Source organism: Leopardus geoffroyi, chromosome E2 (assembly GCF_018350155.1).
Source record: "Leopardus geoffroyi isolate Oge1 chromosome E2, O.geoffroyi_Oge1_pat1.0, whole genome shotgun sequence".
In the NCBI taxonomy this organism is placed as follows: domain Eukaryota; kingdom Metazoa; phylum Chordata; class Mammalia; order Carnivora; family Felidae; genus Leopardus; species Leopardus geoffroyi.
In genome coordinates this window covers 47,682,073-47,709,028 of record NC_059335.1, presented here as the reverse complement: position 1 = coordinate 47,709,028, position 26,956 = coordinate 47,682,073, and the positions used below count along the sequence as shown (strand labels likewise).

Below are 26,956 nucleotides of genomic sequence, written 5' to 3'. Positions count from 1 at the left end.
GTAGACACAAAACTAACCCAATATGTTCAGAACATATTATGAGACACTAAGGTACTCTTGTGGCCTTTGGTGTACCAGCGAATTAATATCACACAAAGCAGAGAAGGAAGATTTGACTTCTGCCACCCCGGAATACGGAGCTGTGTGTCTCAAGAAACTCAGGCATTAAAGCATATACAGATGGTGCCCTTGGGCCCAGCACATTGAAGGTGTTCAATGAACAGGTAATGAGCCCAGGTTTTAAAGTATTCATTCGGCTAGATAAGGAGGAAACCTGCAAAATGATTTCAATTTGGCTGTTATTTGGAAAGGAACCTCATCTTGCCTGGAAGTCCAGATTATGGGAGACGAGCAGCGGGGGAAGGTGGGAGAACAATTTAGAGGCTTAACTGGATTGTAAGTATTTTGTGAGTCAAAACCACCACTATGTCTGAAGTTCTGACACCGAAACCATTACATTAGGACAAACACGTCAGACAGCTGGATTATCCAACTGGCTCTTCTGTGTTATCATCAGCTGTACGATTTAAGAACTGTAAATTACTTACAATTGAGTTACCTCTAGTCAGCTAACAATCTGCATGTGAACAAAGACTGTTTCCTGTCTTTGGGATTTCTTTAAACATATAAATCAAGTCAGAATAGGTTTCTTAATGTAAAAAACCTTTATTGCTATTTCAGCTTAAGAGGTGACCAAAAATATTCTTGCCTTAACTCACAGCTTCATAGAGTGCCATGGAATGTGGTTTCATCTGTTATCTTCCTCTAAAGCAAAAAAAAAAAAAAAAAAAAAAAAGGCAAAAAAAATTCTGTTTAAGAAACTAATTCTACATACAAGTTAGAGAAAATTACAGTTTCATGCCAAAATAAAATATTTATAAAATAGGTATTCCATTTGAAAACGAAGCCATGAAAAAGATACTCCATTTTATTTTATTTATTATTGTTATTGTTATTTTTTACAAACAATAGATTTGCTGCAACATGCTCTGGCTCATATTATTGAATTAAAAAATTTAACACATTTCAAAAATATCAAAAATACACTATCATGAGTCTTAGGACTACAATACAACAATGATTGCACAAAACCATAAGATATGAACTCACTGTCCGGATGACATCAACTGGCAACAGTGAGAGAAAACCCTACAGCATCTGGGAGAAGTGCATGAAATTTAGAATACAAGGAGCTTATGTGTGATTGAATGATCATCAAATGAAGGAAACAGCAGGATTTACTGTAGCTGCTTTTCTCAATCTAGGAAGTGCTTACCCAACTATGGGGCAAAAGTCACTAACTGGAGAGAAAGATTAACTTGCCTCCGTGGTTGGGGGAGTCTGAAAAGACCCCACCCAGAGGGAAGTAAAAAGTGATGCAACACAGTTCTATAGTGATGCTGCAGACATCACTGAATGGCTTGGAGACTAATTATTTAATAATTGGTACATTTATCGATAACAGCCAAATGCTCCCTTATGGAGGTCTCTTCATTAATAATTATTGAGTAGATAGAGAAGGTGAGCCTGTGGCTTGCAAGTACCTGCTTTTGCTGAAGGTCTACAGGGAAAGAAAAGCATCGTTTGATATTCAGTAGACAAACCAAACCTAACTGGCTCCATCTCCCGGAAAATAGCACTCGCTACAAACAACTATATTAGCACCCAGTGATTACCAAGCTGCTTGTGTTGGCTCTTCTATACACCAAGGAAATGAATTCATCAACTTATTGCACACATACACTCTACAGTAGTATTATAATAAAGCCCTCGCTTGTATCAGGAGTGCCAATTCAATGACTCTATGGCAGACTCTTTATGACATACTAGCATTCAGATTTTCAAATATATTTCCAATCCATTTGGATAAAAAGAATACCGTGGCTGCCAAGACTCATGTGTTTTTCCTTCTTCCATGGGACTCCTGAACTGCTCCAGAAGCAGGAGTGATACCCTTTCACAACTTCTCTTAAAGTTCTCTATTAAATGGGAGATACACACAGAGACCTGAGAATCATGCAGAGGCCTGAATCTCTGGGCTAGAGATCAACCGTACTCTGCCCACCTGGAGAACACATCCTCTGGGTAAAGTCCTGGGAAGTAAATTACATTCACCTGGAGACAGATTACTGGATTTTACCACCTGACAACCTAATCAACTCACACGACTGTAAATGACCTCATAGGTCAAGAGTTCTGTATATTTTTGGTAACAGGCGATGGCCTTTTTACCCTCTATTTTAATACAGAGCAATTATAGAGGGAAATGAATGAAAGGCAGTTATAGGAAAGAGTAGTTAGTTTGGTACAGCCTATATTAAAGGTTTTCAATGCAACCTAATGTTTCCTGAAAATAAACCTACCACATAAAAGAACATTTGGAATTTTACAGTTCTTCTGATGAAAAAACAAATGCATTTACTTTTGGTGAAATCACTTCAGAATGGGGTGTTCCCAATAAGTAGGGTGGGAAACAAAGACAAGAAAAGGGTTCACAGAGATAAAGGACTATTTTTAAGAAACTATACTAAGAAAGTGGTATATTCCCAAAGTAACTTTCTTTTTTAGACAGCATCACTATTCTGTAACTCAAAAGTTGTGCTGTCTGGGTAAGAAGATGTTTTACACCACCTATCACTATTATCTTGAGCTTTTTCTTCATTTTTGTTTCTCCTTCATTTTTCCCCCCATTTTCCCATATAAAAATAGGGCAGCAACACACTCTTTGTTCCCCTTTTTCCAGCGGCTCCTCAACTTTATAGGAACCATGACATGCCCCACTTCAAATCAAGACCTGAGATCTAAAACTTTTTAGTAGCTGACCAGTAGTTTGATACACATTTTCCTGGCAATGTGGGGACTCAAACTCAGATTTTTGAGGGGTTGAACTCTAGATGGCTACTTGGAGTGGTATGGAGTCCCCCAAGAATGTACCCCACTGATGCACACACAGCTCTGGGGCCTTGGAGAAGATGAGGATACATAACCATTTGTGGAAAGATCTGGTTTTCTACTATTGCTTTAACAAAAACTTCCAAAACACCCCAAAAGATATAGACACATTTATATATATCTCAAATCTATCTTTAACATTTTGTTTCTCATAAAGCAAATTAATGGTCCCACACTATTTCTTTTTAATTGTGAAAGTATTCTAAAAAATTCAAAGCACATTCCCCATTGGGTAAAATCAAGCAATGTCAAAATTTTGTAAGAGTAAGTAGGAATTAGTTTTCCTAAGTAAATCTTCTAGTGGAAAAGGCAACAGAACAGAAATATGAAAGGAACTACATTTTGCTAGGGTTATGTGGAATGTGCAAAAAATACAGTAAACCAGGTTTTCTGTAAGCTTAGGATTTTCTCAATTAAGTCTTTCTTATATTAGTAATTGAGCCCAGTACTCTGAAACCATGTGAGGTGGATAAGCAGTGTTCAGAAGAGTACTCTGTTAAACATTAAAGAGGTGAACTCAACTCATTTCCGACACTTTAGAAAACTGTCCCTCTACTCTAGATTAAGAGAAGGGGCATGTCTAACCCATGAGCTCCATCCATCCATCTGTTCGCATTCAGCCTCAGTCTGTGCAGAGTCCCCTGCTACATGCAAGGTTACTTGGACGCCAACAGCATCAGCCTTGGCTCAACATATGAGAAGGCTGGTGGCCAACTCCATCATGTGTTGTGGGAAGAGGCCAATCCCCAAATACTTCTCTGGAGATCTGCTGGGCGATTCCTTGCAGGAGCCACATTTGTCAAGGAGTTATTCTCTTTTTTCTGATTTGGGGGGGAAGTCGTTTTAGTCCTTTCTCCTTCCCCATCTTCGTCCCCAAGGATGCTACTCTCCCCAGTTGGACATCCAACAGTTCAATGATTTCCCAAGGCCCTTCCTAGTCCCCCTCACAGAATGTGCCAACGCCCGATGATCACTGTGTCTACAGACAGAGGTGCCGGGCTGCCTCTAAGAAGACTGGCTCGAGTGCAGATTCAAAAATAAAAAGTTCACAGTCAATGAAAAGTGCTCTCATTACATTACATACATAAATTATCTGTTTGATTGGTTCTACATTTCCAATAAACATCATTTCGAAAGGCTGTATTCTCGTAGAGAAGAATGAAAAGCCATGTGACTAGTCACATCACATCCCATCAGTTAGGTTGAGATATAAGGTGATTTCTCTGTCACAGAGATCCATCAGCAGCAATTAGTGAAGAGAATCAATCTTCAGTTATTTCCTCCACAGAAATAGCCCCTTTCCTGCCCAGGCAGGCAAATTCTCAAATGATCCTAGGAGAGAAAGGGTTAATGGCAGGTGGTAGGATTGATACAGAAGAACATCTGCTCTCTTCCCAGTGACTCTGGGAATTCCAACGCAGGTTAAATGTGAAACTTAACACTGATGGTGTTTACTAGCTTATCCGGAGCAAGACCCTGATAGCTCCCACCATTTTTGGCTCCAAGTTCTAACCCCCTAAGCTATGGTTTAGAAACGCAGAGGCAAAATGCCTCTGGAAGGATCTCTGCCCCGACACTACACAGCCTTGCCTGATACCACAGCTCCTGGGGGAGGATTACAGTGCTGTGTCAAACTCCTCCGGGAGCTCGGTCCGATCCTCTTCGCTGGGCTCAAGCTCCGGCCTGCCTTCCTGGTGCTGTTTCATCTGCTCCTTCACTTCTTCTTCCAGGTCACGAGGAACAACAAACTGATCCTCTGGCTCCAGCTGCGTCGGGGCAGCAAAATAGCCAGTCTTCTTCTTGGGTGCTTCTGTGGCCACCTCAATGAGGTTCAGGCTATCTTCTAGGGGCACAATAGAGCCGTTGGAGAGTTTCTTTCCATAGAGGCAGGAAGTAGAGGGGGACTTCTGCAACTCCATCTTGTCCTTGCTCACTGGCAGAAGTATGCCACTGTTCACACTGTTCTGTCTTCGGATCCCAAAAAATGAACCTCTAGCATGTTCTTCGGGACATGGGGTAGGAGAATTCTCTGTAAGAGTGGGGGAGTTCTCAAGATCCCTTCCCCTACAGCAGTGGATATCTACTTCTACTTCTACCTTGCTGCCATTTGTTATGACTCCTTCCACAGGCTGGTCGTCATCACTGTCCAGGCCATTGTCAGACTGGTTACTTGAGAAAGTCGCACAAGAAGGCTGGCGCTGAAAAACCCCAGAGGTGGGTGTTGGATGAAGGCTGCAGCGCCTTTCTGGCCTTGGAAGCAAGCCAGCATCCAGGCCAACAGTGTTGTGTTCATCAGAAGCAGTGGACCCCACCTCACTGCTCACCTCTGAAGTGGACATCTCGCTGCCAAACTCAGAGGCAATACCACTACTGGAGGAAGGAGTGGTTGGTTTGGGGGGGTCTTTGATAATGGTGGTTGAAGCAAACCCCACAGGACCTGGGAGGGTGAGCCCATTCATTTCACACGTGCACCCTTCCTCACCAATGTTCAAATAAACCACCATTGCCCCCACATTGTCCTGACAACCATAGCTCTGGGCTAATGTGCACAGCTTCTTGGCAGCTGCTAATGGGTCCTGCACATGGCGTACTGCGTTGACAGCTTCTGTATATGACAAGTGTTCCCACAATGCTTTGTTTCCCAGAATCAGCAACTCATCTTGAATGGTAAGTGCAGTGGCAGATATGTGGGGCTTGGGGAGGATCCAAGGGTAGAGGTATGTACAGCCCAGCATCCGGGTACAGCAGGTTACCCCATTCACTTTGTTGTCCTGGAGACAAGCAGAATGCAAATTCTGAGAAACAAGCAATAATGACGTATAATTTTTTTATCTTTCTAGATCATAATGCCTAGGGCTATACAGTAAAAGAGAACGGACATATTGTACGGTTTTTCCGAGGATTTCTATAATTTAAATGGACTTACAAAAATAAATGTACAGAATTCTAAAAGGATAAAGTATCCTGTGGTCGTTATACCAAACAGTTCACAAGACTAAAGTTAAAACCAATTAAAATTAAGTAGCTAGAAGGCACCTCCATCTCAAAAGGTATTTGCTCTCAGGGCACCCGGGTGGTTCAGTCAGTTAAGCATCTGACTCTTGAGGTCATGATCTCACTGTTTGTGAAATCAATCCCTGAGTCAGGCTCTGTGCTGACAGTGTGGGAGCCTCCTTGGGATTCTCTCTCTTCTTCTCTCTCTACCCCTTCCACACTCTCTCAAAATAAATAAACTTAGAAAAAAAAAAAAAGAGAGAGATTTGCTCTCAATGAAGCACAGGCCTCGGCATGTCCTTAAATAGAGGATTATCTGTCAGAAAAATAAGAAGTAGAGGGGCACCCGGGTGACTCGGTTAAGTTGCTGACTTCAGCTCAGGTCATGATCTCACAGTTTGTGAGTTTGAGCCCTATGTGGGACTCTGTGCTGAGAGCTCAGAGACTAGGGCCTGCTTTAGATTCTGTGTCTCCCTCTCTCTCTGCTCCTCCCCTGCTCGTTCTCTCTCTCTCTCAAAAATAAACAAACATTTAAAAAAAAAAAAAAAAGAAAAGAAAAACAGTAAGTAGAACAGTCATTAATTCTCCATCACTAGTATTCTCACAGAGGCCAAAACTCAGGTGGGTCATTAAAAATGATTTCTCATTGGGGCACCTGGGTGTTTCAGTCAGTTAAGTGTCCAACTTCCGCTCAGGTCATGAGCTCACGGTTCGCGAGTTTGAGCCCCATGTCCGCCTCTGTGCTGAGAGCTCAGAGCCTGGAGTCTGCTTCAGATTCTGGGTCTCACTCTCTCTCTGCCCCTCCCCTGCTCATGCTCTCTCTCTCAAAAATAAAAAATAAACATTACAAAAAAATTTTTTTAATGATTTCTCAAAAGGCACAGTTGGGACTGAAAAGATTAAGGAAGATATTAAATGGCTAAGAGAATCTTCGTAGCTAAAGCATTAAATAATCTCTAAAGCTATTTAGCTTAGAAAAGTAAAACCTGAATTCCATAGCATAATTTACCTACTGTAAGGATCGTATGAAGAAAGAATAGCGGATCAAGTCACAACTGATAGAATTCTAAACGTAGAGGAAAAGGAATAATCCTAGATGCAGGTGATTTCTTTTCAAGAGAAAAATCAGGGGTGCCTGGGTGGCTCAGTCGGAGCCTGCTTCAGATTCTGTGTCTCCCTGCCTCTCTGCCCCTGCACTGCTCTTACTCGGTCTCCGTCTCTCTCTCTCTAAAATAAACATTAAAAAAAAAAAAAAGATAAATATCAAACAAAGCCTCTGGAGCCATCAATATATCTGTTTCACAGCTGCAGTGACTCTCTGGGTAACAATCCTGGCTCTCTCATTTACCAGAATTTGTCATAAACTCTATATTTTAATTTCCTCATCTGTAAAATGGAAATAAAAACACTTCTTTCATAGGGATTATTCTGAAAATTAAATAAAATAATAGGAGTAAAGTGCTTAACAAATAATAAATGTCTGTGGTTAAACTAACATTTATAAGAATAATTCCTGCTTGCCTAGGACACCCCAAGAAAAATTACCGAAATTCTGAAAAAACAAATTAACCATAAAGTTATCTTTTGTTTGTTTTGACTGAAAGACCTTTCTAAGAGCAACGCCTCAGCTTTCCAGAATCTTCTTTGTATCAACCCACATTATAATGGTACTTTTTTTTAGTTTTGTGTTCCTTGGGTGGAGTCAAATCTGCGTAACCCATCCACAGAATTCTGACAGACAGCCCAGAAATGGGCCCACACAAATAAGGTCCCCTGATCTTTGCCAAAGGAGCAAAAGCAGTTTCTTAATGGAGAAAGGACAGTCTGTTCAATGACTGCCGCAGAAACAACTGGACACCCACATGCAAAAAAGGGAAAAGGAATCTAGACCCAGAGTTTACATCTTTCACAGAAATTAATTAAAAACAGGTCACAGACCTAAATTAAAACATGAGACTTCTGGAAGATAACACAGAAGAAAATCTAGGTGACCTTGGGTTTGGTAATGAGTTTGTAAACACCAAAAAGCATGATCCATGAAAGAAAAAAACTGTAAGTGGGCCTTCTTTAAAACTAAAAGCTTCTGTTTTGCAAAAGGTACTGTTAAAAAAAAAGAGAGACTCTAAGAAAATATTTGCAAAACAGATATTTGATAAGGACTTGTATCCAAAATATACAAAGAACTCTTAAAACCCAACAATAAAGAAACAGACAATCAAAAATGGGCAAAGCATCTGAGAATTCTCCTTTGTAGTAAACAGTGTTCTGTTTACTGCTAAAGTCTCTTTGAAAGCAAAAATGTTACTCTACTAAAAAAGGAGAGAAGCTATAAAATAGCACAGATATTGATGCTTCATTACAAAAAAACAAACAAAAAAACAAATTAAAAAAACCCACCAGAGCATACTAAGCCATACACAGTATACACAGGAAAAATATTTTGAAACTTTGCATTTCACAACAGGGATGTCAAACTGTAGAACTTTCTCTTTTTCTGTTTGGAGTAACAAACCAGAGGAATTAAAAATTAACCAAGGGAGACATTTACATTTATTTTACATGCCAGCTATCAATCTGAAGGACTGCAAACTAAGACTTTTCATTTCTAATTTGCCTTTTCTTTTTGCTAGTCATTAACTGCTCTTTAGGTTTTCTTCTAATACTATTATCTGGATTGGATACAATTTACACGGCTTGATGGGAAGAAAATGGAACTTCACTGCCTGTATGTAGAACAGCATTCACTAGATCTGGGGAGAAGTAACTGGCAATGAGTGAAATTCACCTCTGTTATGATGGCTTTCTGGTCCTTCACCCTTTGAGCCTCCTCCGGGTCTTGTTCCAGGCTGAAGACTTTTGAGAGTGGCACTGGCTTTCCACCACGGCACAGGACTGCTTGGCACGTGCCGACGTTGGCCACAGTCAGACTGAAACTACTTGTTGGGTCAGCGGTGTCAGGGCGGATATAACAAAGGAGAGCGGAGGAGCCCAGCTTCTGTCCAGCCATTCCCAATTTTCTGTTAAGAAGGAAAAGAAAACAGGGGCACCTGGGTGGCTCAGTTGGTTACGCTCAGGTCATGATCTCACAGTTCATGAATTTGAGCCCTGCATCGAGCTGACAGCACAGAGACTGCTTGGGATTCTCTCTCTTCCTCTCTCTGCCCCTCCCTCTCTTTCTCTCTCTCTCTCTCTCTCTCTCAAAAATAAGTAAACTTTAAAAAAAAAAAAGAAAAAAGAAAAGAAAGAAAAGACATGGTAGCTAGTTTTAGAAGCGGCAGTCCTTCATGTCCGTGATTTCCTTGTTTTTCTGCCACATGACTGTGAACCAGCCTCACCTGTATCCACCTAAAGGCAGTCTCTTGCTACAGATGATGGTGAAGAGTTCTGCCTTCCATGCTCAGTGGACTGAGGAAAGAAATTTTACAAAAAGGTTGGGGGTAGGGGAGACAGTGAACATACATCTTTCTCTACTGCTTCTGCTTGGGTCTGATCCTAGACTGCAGTGACCTTATTCAAGTCACTTGCAACTTCAGCACATCAGAATCACCTGGAGGGCTCTTTAGAACAGGCTGCTGGGCCCCACCCCCAGAGGTGCTGATTGGGTGGGTAAAGGGCTGGCCCAATAATCTGCAAGTCTAACAAGTTTCAGGTCGTGCTGAAGGTGCTGCTCCTGGAACAACCCCTCACTCGGTCTTTAAGTTCCTTGAAAGGAGGGCCACACTGTTCCTTCTAGATCTCCCATACACATGGCATCCATTCCCTAGCACATGGCACACAATGCTAACCACAGGGCAGGTGCTAAGAGAAAGATCTGGTTGCAAATTCCAACTCTGACATGTGCTCATTGCAGATCGTCAGCAAGATATTTCTCTGAGAAACTTGCCTGATGAAATACCTACCTCTTTCGTTTGTTTGGAAAATTAAAGATATGGTATGAGGAAGACTTGGTCTTCTGGCTGGCTCTGGGAGGTGCTTCATAAACCAAGTTCTCTTTCCTAAACTCTTTATTTCGCCAAGCTCCTAGCTCAATTCTATTACTGAAAAATAGACTCCTTTCCTGGCATCTTTGCTTTATGTTATAATGAGAGACAAAACTGGTTTGGGCTCCAGGCTATTCCATCTCAACCTCAGCGAGACAAGGTCACCACCGCTCAGCTGTGTGTGTCCTTCACAGAGCCCACCTGATACGCAAGATGTGATATTAGCTACTAACAGATCTTCACTAGTTTGGTTATGTAGAGTTTTTGCCCTTAAGTGGCTTAGAAGATTAAATGGTCAACTTTCTTACACCATACACAAAAATAAACTCAAAATGGATGAAAGACCTCAATGTAAGACAGGAAGCCATCAAAATCCTCGAGAGGAAAGCAGGGAAAAACCTCTCTGATCTTGGCCGCAGCAACTTCTTACTCAACATGTCCCAGAGTAAAGGGAAACAAAAGCAAAAATGAACTACTGGGGCCTCATCAAGATAAAAAGCTTCCGCACAGCAAAGGGAACAATAAGCAAAACTAAAGGCAACTGATGGAATGGGAGAAGATATTTGCAAGTGACATATCAGATAAAGGGTTAAGTACCCAAAAATCTATAAAGAACTTATCAAACTCAACACCCAAAAAACAAATAATCCAGTGTAGAAATGGGCAAAAGACATGAATAGACACTTCTCCAAAGAAGACATCCAGATGGCCAACCAACACATGAAAAAATGCTCAACATGACTCATCATCAGGGAAATACACATCAAAACCATAATGAGATACCACCTTACACCTGTCAGAATGGCTAAAATTAACAACTCAGGCAACCACAGATGTTGGCGAGGATGCAGAAAAAGAGGATCTCTTTTGCATTGTTGGTGGCAATGCAAGCTGGTGCAGCCACTGTGGAAAACAGTATGGAGGTTCCTCAGCAAACTAAAAATAGAACTACCCTATGACCCAGCAATTGCACTACTAGGCATTTATCCAAGGGATACAGGTGTGCTGTTTCAAAGGGACACATGCACCCCCATGTTTATAGCAGCACTATCAACAACAGCCAAAGTATGGAAAGAGCCCAAATGTCCATCAATGGATGAATGGATAAAGAAGATGTGGTGTGTGTGTGTGTGTATGTATGTATGTATGTATATATACACACACACACAATGGAGTATTACTAGGCAATCAAAAAGAATGAAATCTTGCCATTTGCAACTAAGTGGATGGAACTGGAGGGTATTATGCTAAGTGAAATTAGAGAAAGACAAAAATCGTATGACTTCACTCATGAGGACTTTAAGAGACAAAACAGATGAACGTAAGGGAAGGAAAGCAAAAATAATATACAAACAGGGAGGGGGACAAAACAGAAGAGACTCATAAATATGGAGAACAAACTGAAGGTTGCTGGAGGGATTGTGCGAGGGGGGGTGGGCTAAATGGGTAAGGGGCACTAAGGAATCTACTCCTGAAATCACTGTTGCACTATATGCTAACTAATTTGGATGTAAACTTAAAAAAATAAATAAAATTAAAAAAAAAAAGATTAACTGGCCAATCCTCAATAATAAGTATTCTAAATACACAAATCTGAGCAGTACTTTAACCCTTTGTAGGTCGCTGACTCTTTGCAAAGAATCTTACAAAAGCTTATGCCATCTTCCTTCCCCTAAATGTACAAACTACATTGTACACACACAACCTTCTGCTCCCAATTTCTGGGCTTCCCAGATCCTCAGTGACCTCTGGGTTCAACAGAGAAAACAGATGGCTCCCCAGGCTGGTTAAAGGACCAAAGTCCCCACATTCCACGGTGCTGATATATAAAGAACAGTCACAGCAGGAGGAGCAAGATCTCACCTTGATCCTATACCTGTAATTTAGACCCTGACCTTCTGGCTTAGTGAGATTTAGTTTTCCAAAAGCAGAACTGAGTTAGAGAATATTCAACCCACCTGCTTACCTGTGAGATACCAAGAAGGTGTTAGCCATGAAAACAGTGTCATTTGTTGACTGCTGTACTTCTTCCAAAAGCACATCTGCCATGGTGCACTGGAGTAGGCGAGGGAGCTCCTCATTACGGTCCCCGTCAAACATGCCATACACGGCTCCCACCCCCTCTGCAAAGTTATCCACAGCTAGGGCAGATACACACAGCCTGTAACACAAATATGAAAGAAACAAAGATCAAAGAAAGTTATGGTAAAAGCGTTATTCTCCAGGGAACCTTCTTTGAAAAGTATTAGTTGAGGGTGGAAAGAACAGTACTAAATTCTAATCTACACATGAAATAAGTATTAGATAATTAAGTAGCATCTGAAAGAGGTGATGTCATAAGAAGTAGGGGAATTCAGCCCCACTCAGGAGCAGTACATACTAGCTTTGCAATGCTGCCAAAGGCTGGAAAGATGAAATGTTTTCCCTTAGCAATGATTAATGACTAGTATGGCCAACATCCTTCAGTCAAAGATCCCCAGAAGCACAATGATGGTTGGACAAGTTGGGTTTATTATGCTTTGCAGCAATTGAGAATGTGTACCATGGAACTCTGGGGTGAATAGGTTAAGAGTGTGTTGGAGAGAATCTACTACAGGATTTGGGCTTTTGTTGGGTCATTTTAGGGACCGTCTAATGAATAGGGGATCATCCAAGACTGGGTGCTATCAGAACATGGGCCATTCTGTGGTTGGCTATCTCAGTAAATCTTAACTATAGGGAAAGAAGATTAGCAGGAGGATAAAGCTGTAATTGGTAAAGAAAGTAGCAGTCACCATTTTAGCCTTGAGAGGGGCTGTTTGGTATTTTGTGGACTGTACATTCATCTTGTGTTTGTCACACTGCATCACAGTCTCAGGGGGACCTTCTCTGAGGCTGGCATTCTATGATCTGTTTATGTCCCAGAGGAGAACAACATGGCCTAGCTTTCAGCATCAGATCAGATGTCAGGGGCTGCCTTTTTCATTTCTCTCCATGGCCAAGATACTCACTTATTTCTCTGCCCTGCCATCTCAGCCAGTCCATGGCTCCAGAAGGTTGATGTAACTGTAGAATCGGTGGTTGGCAAAGGTTTCTGATCAATTTTCAGGGTTGTGATATGGCTGTGGGAAGTGCAGGAAGGGAAGGTTAAACCACATATCCTTCTGTGTTTTACAAAAACTATCCGAGCAAGAACATGTGTTTTTATAAAATCATCTGTTGACAGACCAAGATTCACTTACAGAGAGACTGCATGAAAGTAGTGTACTGATCTACTGGCCAAGAAAGAGGAGAAAGGAAAGGGGTAGGTAGGAGGAAGAAACAGGGGCCAAATATTGCTACAGCTGATACTGTTCATTTCAATGAAAAACGAAGCACAACAGATTTCAAAGTTTTAGCCAAAGTTTTAGTCTACTTAAATATTCTGATACAACAAAGTCTTGGTGCAATGAATGAGCCTGCATCATTTCTTCGATGACGTAATATAATGTAATCGGTGTCACCTAAGATGTCTATGTGAAAATATTCAGTGTGTGGGTGTGGCTGAGCAGTAGCCATGACACTGAGTTCTGATATAAATGGGCTGTCTACTGGATACACTATCCATCCATAACTGAATTAAACGAGAGACTGAGGGGCTTTATGGCCTAATTCATTCTATTCCTTTAATTAATCAAGATCTCTACAGAGCTTTAGGAGATCCACACATGGCTGGTAGAACTAAGAGACATGTGGATTCAACTTCAAAATTTTTCCTACCTAAATGTGTCCAGCGTCTTGTGTTCCAGAACCAGATTTGTATTTCCGGTCAGGTCAAGGTCTTGTAAAGTAGCAGGCAGAGCCTCCGGAATCAAGATCTCTGTCAAGTCATTGCAACTTAGGTCTACAAACTGAGAGGAAAATGGAGAAATCAAAAGAAAATACATCACAGAGACCGAATTCTTAACTCCCTAACTCTCAGCCGCCTAGTGTATCCCCAAAGGAAACTTCATTTCTTCCCAGGAATCAATAAAATCTATTGTGATCCCAAACTGCCGCTTGCTTCCCCTTTATGAGAAGAGAACACCCTGCCATTTCTCCAGCAGGACACCATTCCATCACATAAAAGTACCTGGATCTGAGGCAACTGCAGAATTTCTGGGAAAATGCTGATGTTGTTGGAGTGTGCGACAAGGGTGTGAAGCCTTCTGCAGTTGGCTATGGTCGTGGGAATGGTTTTAAGCTTGTTGCCACTTAGGTTCAGTTCTTCCAACTGCTCCAATTTATTCAGTTTGCTGAAAAACAAATAACAACATAGCATAATGCACTCAAAATGAGAAGATGCCAAGCCAGTTTTATAGCAGCCACACACAGAGTGCAGCGGCGACCTGGTCTGCTGCCAGAGGACTGGTCAGAGTGAAACAGCCAGACACCAACAAAGGGAACGGCTCCTCAAGGTGACTGTTCCTGCTGAATCTCAGCCTCATCTGCTTCTCACTGTGTTTCAAGGACTGAAGCTTCCCTTGATTCTCTTATAGCTGCTAGATCTTGTGGGTATGAACATTATCTGACTTATGGGAAGTGGCTGAATCAGCACTAGCCCACTGTTGGAAGATTATTATGGTACTTGCTTGGCCACTGACTAGTTGCAAAATACTGTGATATTTAATGTCAGTGGATATCAATATCCTCAGCTATAAAGTACTAAATCATGACTAAGATTCCATTCAGTGTTAAATTTCTACAGTTACCTATTAATAACATAATCCATCTTCAGTAGACATTTAAGGAGTGCTTACTATATGTATAGCCATGTGCCACAAACTGTGATATAAGCAAATCACATTGTTCTACGGGACTAAGCAAAGCTTTCTACACAACAAGCAAAATGTCTTCAGACAGCCTAACATCTTTATCTAGATTATTACAAACTGCTCTGATTTATTTATAATTTATTGATTTAAAAATTATAAAAATAATAAACTGCCATAATGTGGAGAAAGTTTGGAAAATAAATCAACAATACCACCAATCTGAAATTACTTTTCTCATTTTGCTAAATGAGATTCATATTTAGAATTTTCATATGCATATGTGTTTTATATAAAATTTATGTCCTGGGGCGCCTGGGTGGCGCAGTCGGTTAAGCGTCCGACTTCAGCCAGGTCACGATCTCGCCCTCCGTGAGTTCGAGCCCCGTGTCGGGCTCTGGGCTGATGGCTCAGAGCCTGGAGCCTGTTTCCGATTCTGTGTCTCCCTCTCTCTCTGCCCCTCCCCCGTTCATGCTCTGTCTCTCTCTGTTCCAAAAATAAATAAACTTTGAAAAAAAAAAATTTTAAAATTTATGTCCTACCAAAATTTTTATATGTGTATTTATTTTACATAAAATTTATATCCTTCCCTTCCTACATATCATAAACAATTTCTTTTTTTAAAGTTTATTTATTTTGAGAGAGAGAGAGAGAGAGAGAGAAAGAGAGAAAGAGAGCGCATGAGCAGGGGAGGGGAAGAGAGAGAGAGGGAAAGAGAATCTCAAGCAGGTTCCACACAGTCAGCGCAGAGCCTGACGCGGGGCTTGAGCTCATGAACTGTGAGATCATGACCTGAACTGAAATCAAGAGCTGGAGGCTTAACCAACTGAGCCACCCAGGAGCCCCTCCATATATCATAAATAATGTCTACTGATAGAAAATTCATAAATACTTTTTAGTAACCAAACTCAGTAAACTAAAATTGTTTCCTTTCTGATTACAAAAGTAATGTATACTCATTGAAAAAAAAAAAAAAACCTGAAAAATAAAGATGAATAGAGAAAAATTCTTTTAATCCTACTACCAGAGATAATCTCTTATAATAGTTTGGTGGAACATATTCTTGTCCTTTTTAATGCAATAAACTACATTTTTCAAATTAAAAAATGATGTTATATTATATATATTAATAACCCCACTCTTTTTAAATTTTCTTTTTAAATTTTACTTAACAATACATTTTTACTTAACAATACATTTTTAAACAATACTTAACATACATTTTTAAAGTGTTCTCCTGTCCAAATCTCCTGTTTTTTCTCTTATACTACTCCCTGCTTGGATCTAACTTGTAAGAAGAAATGCAGGATCCCTATCTCAGCCAGTTTCTTACTGAGCACCCAGAACTACACTAGATTCTCAAAGTAGTCCAAAATAAACAAGATTCGGGGGCACCTGGGTGGCTCAGTGGATTAAGCGTCCAATCCTTGATTCAGGCTCAGGTCAGGATCTCACACTTGGTGAGATCAAGTTCTGAGTGGAGCTATGCTCTCTCTCTCTCTCTCTCTCTGCTCCTACCCCCCTCACACGCACATGCTCTCTCTCAAAATAAAATTAAAGAAAAAAAACCATGAAACAGAAGATTTGGACTATGCCTGTGTAATTAAACACTGTTCAGGAGATGATTTGACAGTGGACTTATTATTCAGTATAGAACATACATTTTAATATACCGCTCCTAAATTCCATTTAGTTTTATTATCTGGAAAGTACTTTAATTTTGTGTGATCTCTTCTTAATTCTTATCTTTACTTCTAACCTATTTTCATAATCTTTAATGAGTTTTAAATTTTGTATCAGCCTGCTTTTGACTTCCAACAATAAGAATGTCATCAGATTAGGAGGAATTCATTAGCTTCAGAGTATCATATCTGGTATCTGCCAATAGCTTCATAAGCCAATATGACTTGTCAATGGTCTGTTTTCACTCTACAGGAATATATCTGAGGCCAACGGAATTAATCTGACAGGATTAAGATTCTGCATTCACTTTAAAAGCCATTGTTCAAATTCTTTGAAGGAAGTAATCTTGTCCTTGCTTGTCTTCTATAAGCTCCAAATACCTCATTTCATAAACATTCACAAAAATTATAATCTCTAAGGGTGACTGGATGGCTCAGATACAGTGTAGTACTCTTGATTTCATCTCAGGTCATGACTTTATGGTCATGAGATAGAGCCCCGGGGCAGGTTCCTTGCTGGGTATGGGACCTACTTGAGACTCTCTCTCTGCTTCTCCCCTGCTCATGCTCTCCTTGCTCTCTCAAAAAAAAAAAAAAAAAAAAAATTATAATATCTCCATGAATTTTTCTAAGTTTATCCCATTTCTAAGAAAATGTGTAAAATATCATCAGAATCAAAATAGCTTTGTTTTCCAATTATATCAAACATATAATTTCAAATTATAGTACAAATGATATAATTTTATATGATATATATAATTTCATTCAAATTATATCAAATGTCATTTTCATATAGTCTTCATTTTTGAAAACATGATTTTTAATGAGTACTTTCATGGTATAGATTGATTTTTCTGGCATCAAATCTTCCCCAATTTTTTTTTTTATCAAATGTATTTTGGAAGATATTTATTTCTCCACGAACACTGTTTAAAACTTTGACAGCATTAAATATCTCGCTTATATTTTCTTATAGATATAGCCTGGCTATATCACCTCTTCCTCCAGGAAGGCCAACCCCACCCCCAGGTACTGTATGGTGCAGTTAGCTACCTATGCATATTTTTAACATCCTGCATTCATTCATTCATTCACTCACTCATTCAGATTTTATTTTTTAAATTTTTTAAAATGTTTATTTATTTTTGAGAGAGAGACAGAGGCAGAGTGTGAGTGGGGAAGGGGCAGAGAGAGGAAGAGACACAGAATCCAAAGCAAGCTCCAGGCTCTGAGCTGTCAGTACAGAGCCCAAGGGGGGATGGAAGAAACAAACCATGAGATCATAACATGAGCTGAAGTCGGATTCAACTGACTGAGCCACCCAGGCGCCCCCAGATTTTATTTTTAAGTAATCACTACACCCTTATGTGGGGCTTGAACCCACAACCCCAAGATCAAGAGTAACATGCTCTACTGACTGAGCCAGCCAGGCACCCCCAAATCCTGCATTTATTAAACTGCGTTGCAATTACCTATTGTCTATTTCCCTAATTTGACTGTAAGTTACTTGAAGACAGAGACTGTAACCTAATCACCACTGTTTCCCCAGTACTTATGCTGTACTTGAGATACAGAAGGCATTCAAGATATATATAAAACAAACAAATTATGGACTCAACAGTATATTATAAAACAGTTTTGACAAAAAAAGAAAAAACTTGTTTTCAGAATGTATTTCATAAGCTTGTACTTGTCTAGGCTGAAAATTCTCAGACTATTATTAAGTAATTACAACAAAAAATTAAATGGATTTCAGCCACGACTTCTGGTTACGGATACTTAACAAGTGGGTACAGATTTTTCCATTCAACTAGTAGAATCATAGCACTAGTAAGTTGCGCAACATAAAGCACGAGTACCCAGTAAGATAGCTGTAAGGTAGACTGGCAAATGCAGATTTCACGCTGTGTGTCTGAAATGACTGAAGTCTGCATCTGTTTACCTTGCAGGAAAGGTCTGTAGCTGGTTGTTTGCAAGATGCAAGATTCGCAGGTGTGGATGCCCCACCAGAACGGGCACACACTGGTCTGTCAGGAGGTTGTTTGTCAGATAAAGCAGCTGCAGAGCACTCAGACTCTCCTCTCCAGCGCCAGTGGATGGCAAAGATTCCAAACTGTTTGCAGATGCATTCAAGTATCTGAGACTGATGGAACACACACAAATCATCATTTACTTTATGGTTATTTGTTACTGTCACACCATCTCGGTATGGGATGCTGTCGTTTCATGCTCCCCAACCTGTAACACAAGTAATTTTCTCCAGGGTTTTCTCTAATTGATTTTTACCTACCCAGCCAAAGTTCCTTTTATTCAACTCCTGCAAGCCAAGCAGAGAGAAAAGAATTCAGGCTTGGTTGTGCTTCCTGGGCTTCTGGGTGGCCTGATTCTAACCTAGCTTCATCTTTTACTCTCTGTTGTTATGAAAAAGGTGTTGTTGAATGTCATGTTCATGAATATCTCAACTATGAAGAAATCCTTCAGAAAAGTTTTTGATTTTAACAGGTCATATTTATTTAGCCAATCCCCTTTTTAGTCCCCTATAATGGGCATGTAGGCTGTTCATAACTGTTTGCTATTACAGACATCATAATGAGCAACTCTGTGTCCTTTTCTAATTGTTTCTTTAGACTATATTATCAGAAGCAGAATTTGTAGGGTCAAAAGATACATGTATCTTTAAGATTTGTATACACATACTGTCAAACTGAACCAGAGAAAGGCTATACCAAATTATACCTCCCACAAGAAGGATTTAAGAATGTCTGTTTGCTCAATCCTTTGTTAACACTGAGTATAATTCACTTTAATCTCTGCCAATCTCATAGGTAAAACAAGGTATGATGTTTAAAATTTGCCTAGCATGGCATTTCATATTTATAGAACATGCTCAAATCTAATATTATTAACCTTGTTGTGTGTTCTTAAGTCTTCTTCATATTATGTGATCCATATCCCTAATCAGCTCTTTAGGTGTTGAGGGTACTGTTTGTATGTGTGTCTTTGTAGGTCCCAAAAGTGCTCTGTGCAGTCAGTATTAAATAAATGTCATCAAAGGTTTGCTACAGCTACTCAGTAACTTCCTTACTACAAATCCTAAGGTTGTAAACTAATTTTATTCAAACTGTCATTAGAACTAAATGCAGTGGAGGGGTACCTGGGTGACTCAGTCAGTTGAGCGCCCGACTTCACCTCAGGTCATGAACTTGTGGTTTGTGGGTTCAAGACCCACATTAGGCTCGCTGCTGTGAGCATGGCAGCATGGAGCCTGCTTCAGATCCTCGGTCTCCCTCCCTCTGCCTCTCCCCCAAAAAAATAAATATTAAAAAAGAAAAAAAGACTAAATGCAATGTTGTGCATTACTAACAAATACCTGTTAGTTAACAAGTTAAATTTTACTGCATTAAGACCCCATATAAACATTCCATAAAGAAAACTGCACTCAAATATTTTCTAGAATTTCCAAAGATTTTACTTCTAGGAAAATCCAACCAAGTATATTATACATTAAGAGATGTATAAGATATAAATCCAAACTACATTGAGATACTACCTCACACTGGTCAGAATGGCTAAAATTAACAAATGAAGCAACAACAGATGTTGGCAAGGATGCAGAGAAAGAGGAACCCCCTTGCACTGTTGGTGGGAATGCAAACTGGTGCAGTCACTTTGTAAAACAGTGTGGATGTTCCTCAAAAAATTAAAAATAGATCTACCCTGTGACCCAGTAATAGCACTGCTAAGAATTTTTCCAAAGGATACAGGAGTGCTGATTCATTGGGGCACATGTGCCCCAATGTTTATAGCAGTGCTATCAACAATAGCCAAATTATGTAAAGAGACCAAATGTCCATGAACTGATGAATGGATAAAGAAGATGTGGTATATATGTACAATGGAATACTATTCGGCAATGAAAAGGAATGATATCTTGTCATTTGCAACAACAGGGATGGAACTGGAGAGTATTATGCTAAGTGAAGTAAGTCAGTCAGAGAAAGATAGTTACCATATGATTTCACTCATTTGTGAAACTCAAGAAACTTAATAGAAGATGGACCATAGGGGAAGGGAAGGAAAAATAAGTTACAGAGAGGGAGACTCTTAAATACAGAGAATAAACTGAGGGTTGATGCGGACAGGGGGTTGGGGAAAATGGGTGATGGGCACTGAGGATGGGACTTGTTGGGATGAGCACTGGGTGTTGTATGTAAGTGATATATCATGGGAACCTACTCCTGAAGCGAAGACTACACTGTATGTTAGCTAACTTGATGATAAATTAAAAATAAATAAATAATAAACCTTTAAAAAATGAAAAAAAAAAAAAAAGAGAGATGTATAATCTGCCAAAGAACAAGCCAGACACCTGTGAGCTAAATGCTTTTTGTATATACCCTGTAGCCTTATTTAAAGCACTACTGCTCATCTCCATTTTCTCCACTTCCAAACTGAAGACAATATTGCTTTCTCCCTACTGCAGAAGACTATAATTAAAACTAGTTTTTCCTTAATGGTGACATATGTATTAGACAGATAAACCTGATTACAGGAAGTAATTGGAAGACATACTATCTGTTAACTTATAATGAGAAAGCAAATAATACCTTTTGGAACAATTTTACCTTTAAATGCACAATTTTCAAAGTAGGCAGTAAAAAAGCAGTGCACATAAAGAATGTAACTTGAGGATAGATCGATAAAGCAAGAAGCAAAACCTAAATTAATTTCAGTGATATGTCCTTTTATCCCAATGCAAAAGCTGACCACTTGCCAAGAAAGCTCTATCAGAGTACTGTGATTTTTCTTTAAGAGGTCATAAATGTATTCATTTTCTGAAATGAAAATCTGTTTGAAATTTCCCAACCCGTTTGAAATTGTTTACAACACTAAAACTTAAGTATTTGATGGTTATTTCAACCTTTGAGTTGAAGATTACTACGTCATACAACAGTGTCATATTTTATTTCTTATAAATTACAAATAAATAAATCTCTACCTACAGTTAGACCGTGAGATAAACACTGTAAATATAGTTCCAAAGGTCACTCCAATGACAAGTCAATGCAGTTTGTTGAGCCAATGATTCTGCTCTTCTAAATATACCTTATAGTACTTACTTTAAGGCCTTGGAGAAGAGAGTATCTGGCAGCCTGGTGAGTAAGTTATGCTGAATATCCAGCACCTCAAGAGGGATGTGGTCCACCAGGGCTGGCAGGCTCTGTACCTGGTTGTGCCCCAGCATCAGTTTTCTAAGACTCAAGCTACTAAGAATTCTAAGGGGAACAGTACAAAGAAACAAATAAAAAACTTACTTAAATCATTTTTTCTGAGTCTGCCCTTGGCTATTTCACTGAAATCAGTAAACTAATAGAAACATATTTTTCTAGACAGTCTAATCACCGGTAGGCACTTGAGCCAACAAAGCGGCCATGACCATATGCTTACCCACCTCCCACCAGGAAGTCATTAAGGCCATTCTGGGAAAAGGTGACTTAATGAAAGCAAACAGCACAGAATAGACGTAAACAAAAAAAGCAATCTCTAGAATAAATTGACTTACATTTTAAGTTTAGACAGCACCAAAAATTCAGTTTATTAATACACAGTTTATCCTTGAACAACATGGATATGAACTGCATGGGTCCATTTACATGCAGGTTTTACACACACACACACACACACACACACACGTGTGTGTGTGTGTGTGTGTGTGTGTGTATGCAGAACAGTATACCTGTTGTTCCTTAGGATTTTCTTTTCTTTTTTTCAATGTTTACTTTTGAAGGGGAGAGAGAGACACTGCACGAGCGGGGGAGGGGCAGAAGAGAGGGAGACACAGAATCCAAAGCAGGCTCCAGGCTCTGAGGTGTCAGCATAGAGCCCAATGCGGGACTCGAACTCACAAGCCGTGAGATCATGACCTGAGCCAAAGTCAGACGCACAACTGACTGAACCACCCAGGTGCCCCCTCCTTAGGATTTTCTTAATGAGATTTTTCTTTTCTCATTTTAAGAATATAGTATCTAATACATACAACACACAAAATATGATGTTATGTTATCAGTAAAGTTTCCAGTATACAGTAGGCTCTTAGTAGTTAAGTTCTGGGAGAAGTCAAAAGTTACACATGGATTTTCAACTGTGTAGGGGTCAGGACACCCCATTGTTCAAGGATCAACTGTAACTGATTATAATCAACAAAATTTATTATAACAAAAACTACTACTATCACTTAAAACGTGCTAGGCCACTTCAACTATTAATTCATGGATATGAACTGCATGGGTCCATTTACATGAACATCAGGACTTGAATGAAGGTCTGATTCCAAAGGCTGCATTCACACCTACCATGCTGTAAGCCTCCAGTTTACTTTAAAGACTCCACTAGGTGATAAGCACACATTTTACATCTCAGTGCTATTGAATATATCATCCCCTCAGCCCCAGCATTTCCCTCTCTCCCCCTCCACATACAGAAATCTCACCATCTTGTAAAGGTCAACTCAAATATGCAATTCTCTCATGAAGCATTCTCTAACTGTTCAAAGTTGTTAATTTCTTTTTTTTATTTTTATTTATTTATTTTTTTAAACGTTTATTTATTTTTGAGACAGAGAGAGATAGAGCATGAACGGGGGAGGGTCAGAGAGAGAGGGAGCCACAGAATCTGAAACAGGCTCCAGGCTCTGAGCTGTCCACACAGAGCCCGACGCAGGGCTCGAACCCACGAACTGTGAGATCGTGACCTGAGCTGAAGTTGGACCCTTAGCCGACTGAGCCACCCAGGCGCCCCGAAAGTTGTTAATTTCTAAAGCATTTTATTTTATTTTTTTAAATACGAAATTTATTGTCAAATTGGTTTCCATACAACACCCAGTGCTCATCCCAAAAGGTGCCCTCCTCAATGAATTTTATTTATACAGTGTAATGACGAAGAGTGAAGACTTTGGAATAAGAACGACTACATTCAAATGTCGGCTCCCATCATTTCCTAGTTAAGTGTTGGCTTGGACAAGTTACCTAACCACAAAAAGCCTTCGTTTTCTCATTTGTAAGATGAGAATAACGGCGTCTATCTAATAAGGTGGTTAAAGGATTAAATAATAAATGTGAAGTTCTTAGAACATTACTCAGTTCATAAAACTTATCCAATACAAATGATCTATTAGCACAATCAGATCGCTGATCTATGCCAGTGACCCTTGTTACATTTTATCACAGTTATCTGTGCACAAGTTTACCCCAACTATCCACTTACCAAGTTCCGTGCAGGCCAAGACTGTGCATTAGCCTTTACTATTATGTAAGTAATATGTAAGGCTAATATGTATTAGCCTTACAGCAATTCACACTGCCCTGCACTAGACAGGTACTCAATACCTACCGAACAAACAGATGAAAGTACCTTTGAAAGGCAACACAAATCTAGGAAAATAATTATACATACATACGGACATATATATATTAATGCATACATATGTTAACACACACATACCTCATGGGAACCTCTGTCAGAAGATTACAGCTCACATCTAGTATCTCCATCTTCTTTGCTTCACAGGCCCAATCAGGGACACACTCCAGCAGGTTTCTACAGAAAATAATTAAAGGCATTGCTGCTGATGATGTGTGGAACTCTTTTCACTAGTCTGTAATGTATCTGTTAACCAGCCCTTGAGCTCCTTGCAGGCAGGAGCACGGGCCCCAAGGCATTCCTAGTGCATTACCTGGAATATAATACTAAGTGCTCAATGAATGCTGCTGACAGAAAGACAGAGAGACAAAGACGGAAACGTGCATTATATTAGATCAATTATTTTACCTCCTCAACAAGACACAAAGGCTATGAGCAGTAGGAAAGCACACAAGTAGTGAGATGAAAGAGAGATGAGGAAAGACAATGAAAGGAGTGGCATTTTAAACAAACTTTCAAGATGAGAAGGATTTCCACAGGTAATGAATGAATGAAGGAGAAGAGAAAGAAATTCTGGAGAAAATGAACCAAATGAATAGAAGTAAGGAAGTAGGGACAAAAGACAAGTGGTGGGGGAAGGCTGCAAATCATTTAGAATTTGAACTCAAGCATTTAGTAGAGCACCAGGCAGATACTCAGTAAAAGGAATTCCATTTTCAGATGCTACTTAGCTTCGCTAGGGCTCAAAGTACCTACTGATTGATAGATCAACTCAAGGCAGAAAGAAGTTGGCACTGTAGGAGAAACTCAGATAGTGTTACGACGGCTAAGTGAAGGGAGCACTTTGCTTGACATGGATCAGGGCAAACTCCCCAAGAAATATGACATCTGGGTTGGAATTTGAAGAATGTTGTACAATGACCCGAGATGAGGAGGACAAACCAAGCAAGAGGTGACAACATGAACTAGAGCAGAAACAAGAAAGGAAATGGCATGACGTATGTGGGGAATAATAAGCAGTCTGGTGATCCCAGAGCAGCAAATACAGAGCCAAATGTTAAGAAACAAAGCCGGAAAGACCTAAATCATGTCTAGAAGTTTGTGACTTTATCCTGCAGGTACAGAGGAATCACTGAAGGGTTTGTAAGTAGTGGGGAACACAGTCTTGTACTTTATTTCTTTATTTTGAGAGAGAGAGAGAGAGAGAGAGAGAGAGAGAGAGAGAGAGCATGAACACATGAGTGGGGAAGGGGAGAGAGAAAGGGGGAGAGAGAGGATCCCAAGCAGGCTCCATGCTGTCAGCGCAGAGCCCAATGCGGGGCTCAAACCCACAAACTGTGAGATCATGACCTGAGCCAAAATCAAGAGTCAGAAGCTTAACTGACTGAGCCACCCAGGCACCCCAGTGCTGTACTTTAAAAGTTTACTCTGTGTATACACAGAGGTCTGACTGAGGTGCTTATATCAGTAAAAGGAAGAACAATCAGGAAGCCGTTACAGAATTCCAGACAAGAAATGACACGGGCCTAACTGGGTGGTGATACATATGGAAGGGAGGGGAATGATTCCAAAAATACTTAGGAGGCAAAAATCAAAACAACTTGGAGATGAATTAGACATGGGAGTAGAGCAGAGGGAAGAATAAAAAATGACTTTCAGGCTTCTCATCTAGACTGCCAGGGAGAAAATCATATCCAGAGAAAGGAGTGGGAGGCTCCAAATGAGGCTGGATATGTGAGTCTCGAGTGGTGTCCATCTGAAATGACTATCTTACAATAATGCCAAAAGCTGAAACAGACACAAGACAACAAGCTAAGGCAGGGCTGGAGGAGTGGATACAGAGTTTCGTTTTGCACATATTTGAGGTAGCTGGAGACAGGTAGGTCAAAAATGTCTAATGTAAAACTGGATACATGGGTCTGAGGCTGGAAGAAGAGGTGTGGGCTGGCAATCCAGGTGACGCTGATACCGAAGTGTAGCCGAAATCACTGGAATAGATGAGACCGTCAAATAAGAAAGCAGGAAGTGAGGACAGACCTGAAATAAGTGACCTGTAAAAGGCTAGCTGAGGAAGAAAAGTACGCAAGGGACAGGAGTGGTCGAAGGGGCATGAAAAAAATGAGATCATGTGAGCCAACTGAGGAAGGATGTTTGAAGAAAAGAGCAAGATTAACAGTGTCAATATAGGAAAGTTCCACAGGAGAAGGTCCAAAGCAAGCTGTGGTGGGATAAACAAATGAGAACCAAGGAAACCCAGCCAACAAATGAAAATACTTACTGAGAAATTTGGACAAAAAGGAGATGAGAAGAAATAGATAGCAGCTAGAAGGGCTGCAAGATAGAGCAGACTCTGTTAAGACAGAGGAGATTGAGTGTGTGTACAGACTGAGAAAAAAAAAGACAGTGAACACACACAAGAGGTGAGGAAGTGGTGACTACAGAGCAAGGTCCAGAGCAGCAGAGTGGACGCCATCCCTGGCCCAGAGGATGGACTGGCCTTGAATAGAGAAAGAAACTGAAAATGGATATGAATTACATGAATTTAAGAAAGGTGATAGGACGCTCAGGGAGATCACCCAAGACGGTCTACTTTCTCGATCAAGTGGGAAGCTAAGCTCTAGAGTGAAGGAGTTGGGGCTAGTGCAGGTGAGGGTGAGGGGAGTTGGACAATGTGGAGCCAATGCCCAGGGCACTGATGAGGTTGGAAACTGTGAATTTACAGTGGTGTCCATATGATTTTCTTTGGTAATGATGAAACTCAGAGGAGAAGGTAAATCTTAGTGTTGATCCATGCTGGGGTTTTGCTGTAAAGGTATGAAAGAAAGAAATGGATGGGAGGGAATCTAAAACAACAGCTTAATAATAATGATAATAAAAAAAACAACAAAAAGAAACCTAGTTATATAGCAGCTAATATTCCCCCGAAAGACTATTTTATGCCAGGCACCATGGTAATATTTTGCATTTATTACCTCATTTAATCTTTACAACAATCCTGGCCATATGTATAGGACCCCATCCACTGCCCCTTCTACCTGCTCTGTCATCTATAATCACACACTTACGATGCTGCCCTGTCACTGCTGGCTTGACTGTCACACTCTCCACTAGGCCCTAAAACTCAGCCACTGATTCCTCAATGAAAAGTGTTAAAAATGAA

General features: G+C 40.2%; 1 protein-coding gene across 4 annotated transcripts in view; it reads right to left on the bottom strand.

Annotated features, from left to right (window-relative positions):
* Positions 1 to 914: 914 nt before the first annotated feature.
* PHLPP2 (PH domain and leucine rich repeat protein phosphatase 2) overlaps positions 915 to 26,956 on the bottom strand; it is a 79,966-nt gene continuing 53,924 nt past the window's right edge. For all 4 annotated transcript variants that reach the window (XM_045443394.1, XM_045443395.1, XM_045443396.1 and 1 more), the window contains 9 exons: positions 23,878 to 23,973; positions 21,498 to 21,653; positions 18,320 to 18,520; positions 14,017 to 14,179; positions 13,665 to 13,795; positions 12,917 to 13,027; positions 11,893 to 12,087; positions 8,732 to 8,963; positions 915 to 5,723 (listed from right to left, as the gene is read on the bottom strand). In XM_045443394.1, the coding sequence (XP_045299350.1) occupies positions 4,569 to 5,723; positions 8,732 to 8,963; positions 11,893 to 12,087; positions 12,917 to 13,027; positions 13,665 to 13,795; positions 14,017 to 14,179; positions 18,320 to 18,520; positions 21,498 to 21,653; positions 23,878 to 23,973 (2,440 nt within the window). In that variant the 3' untranslated portion in view covers positions 915 to 4,568. The remainder of the gene's footprint in view (positions 5,724 to 8,731; positions 8,964 to 11,892; positions 12,088 to 12,916; positions 13,028 to 13,664; positions 13,796 to 14,016; positions 14,180 to 18,319; positions 18,521 to 21,497; positions 21,654 to 23,877; positions 23,974 to 26,956) is intronic.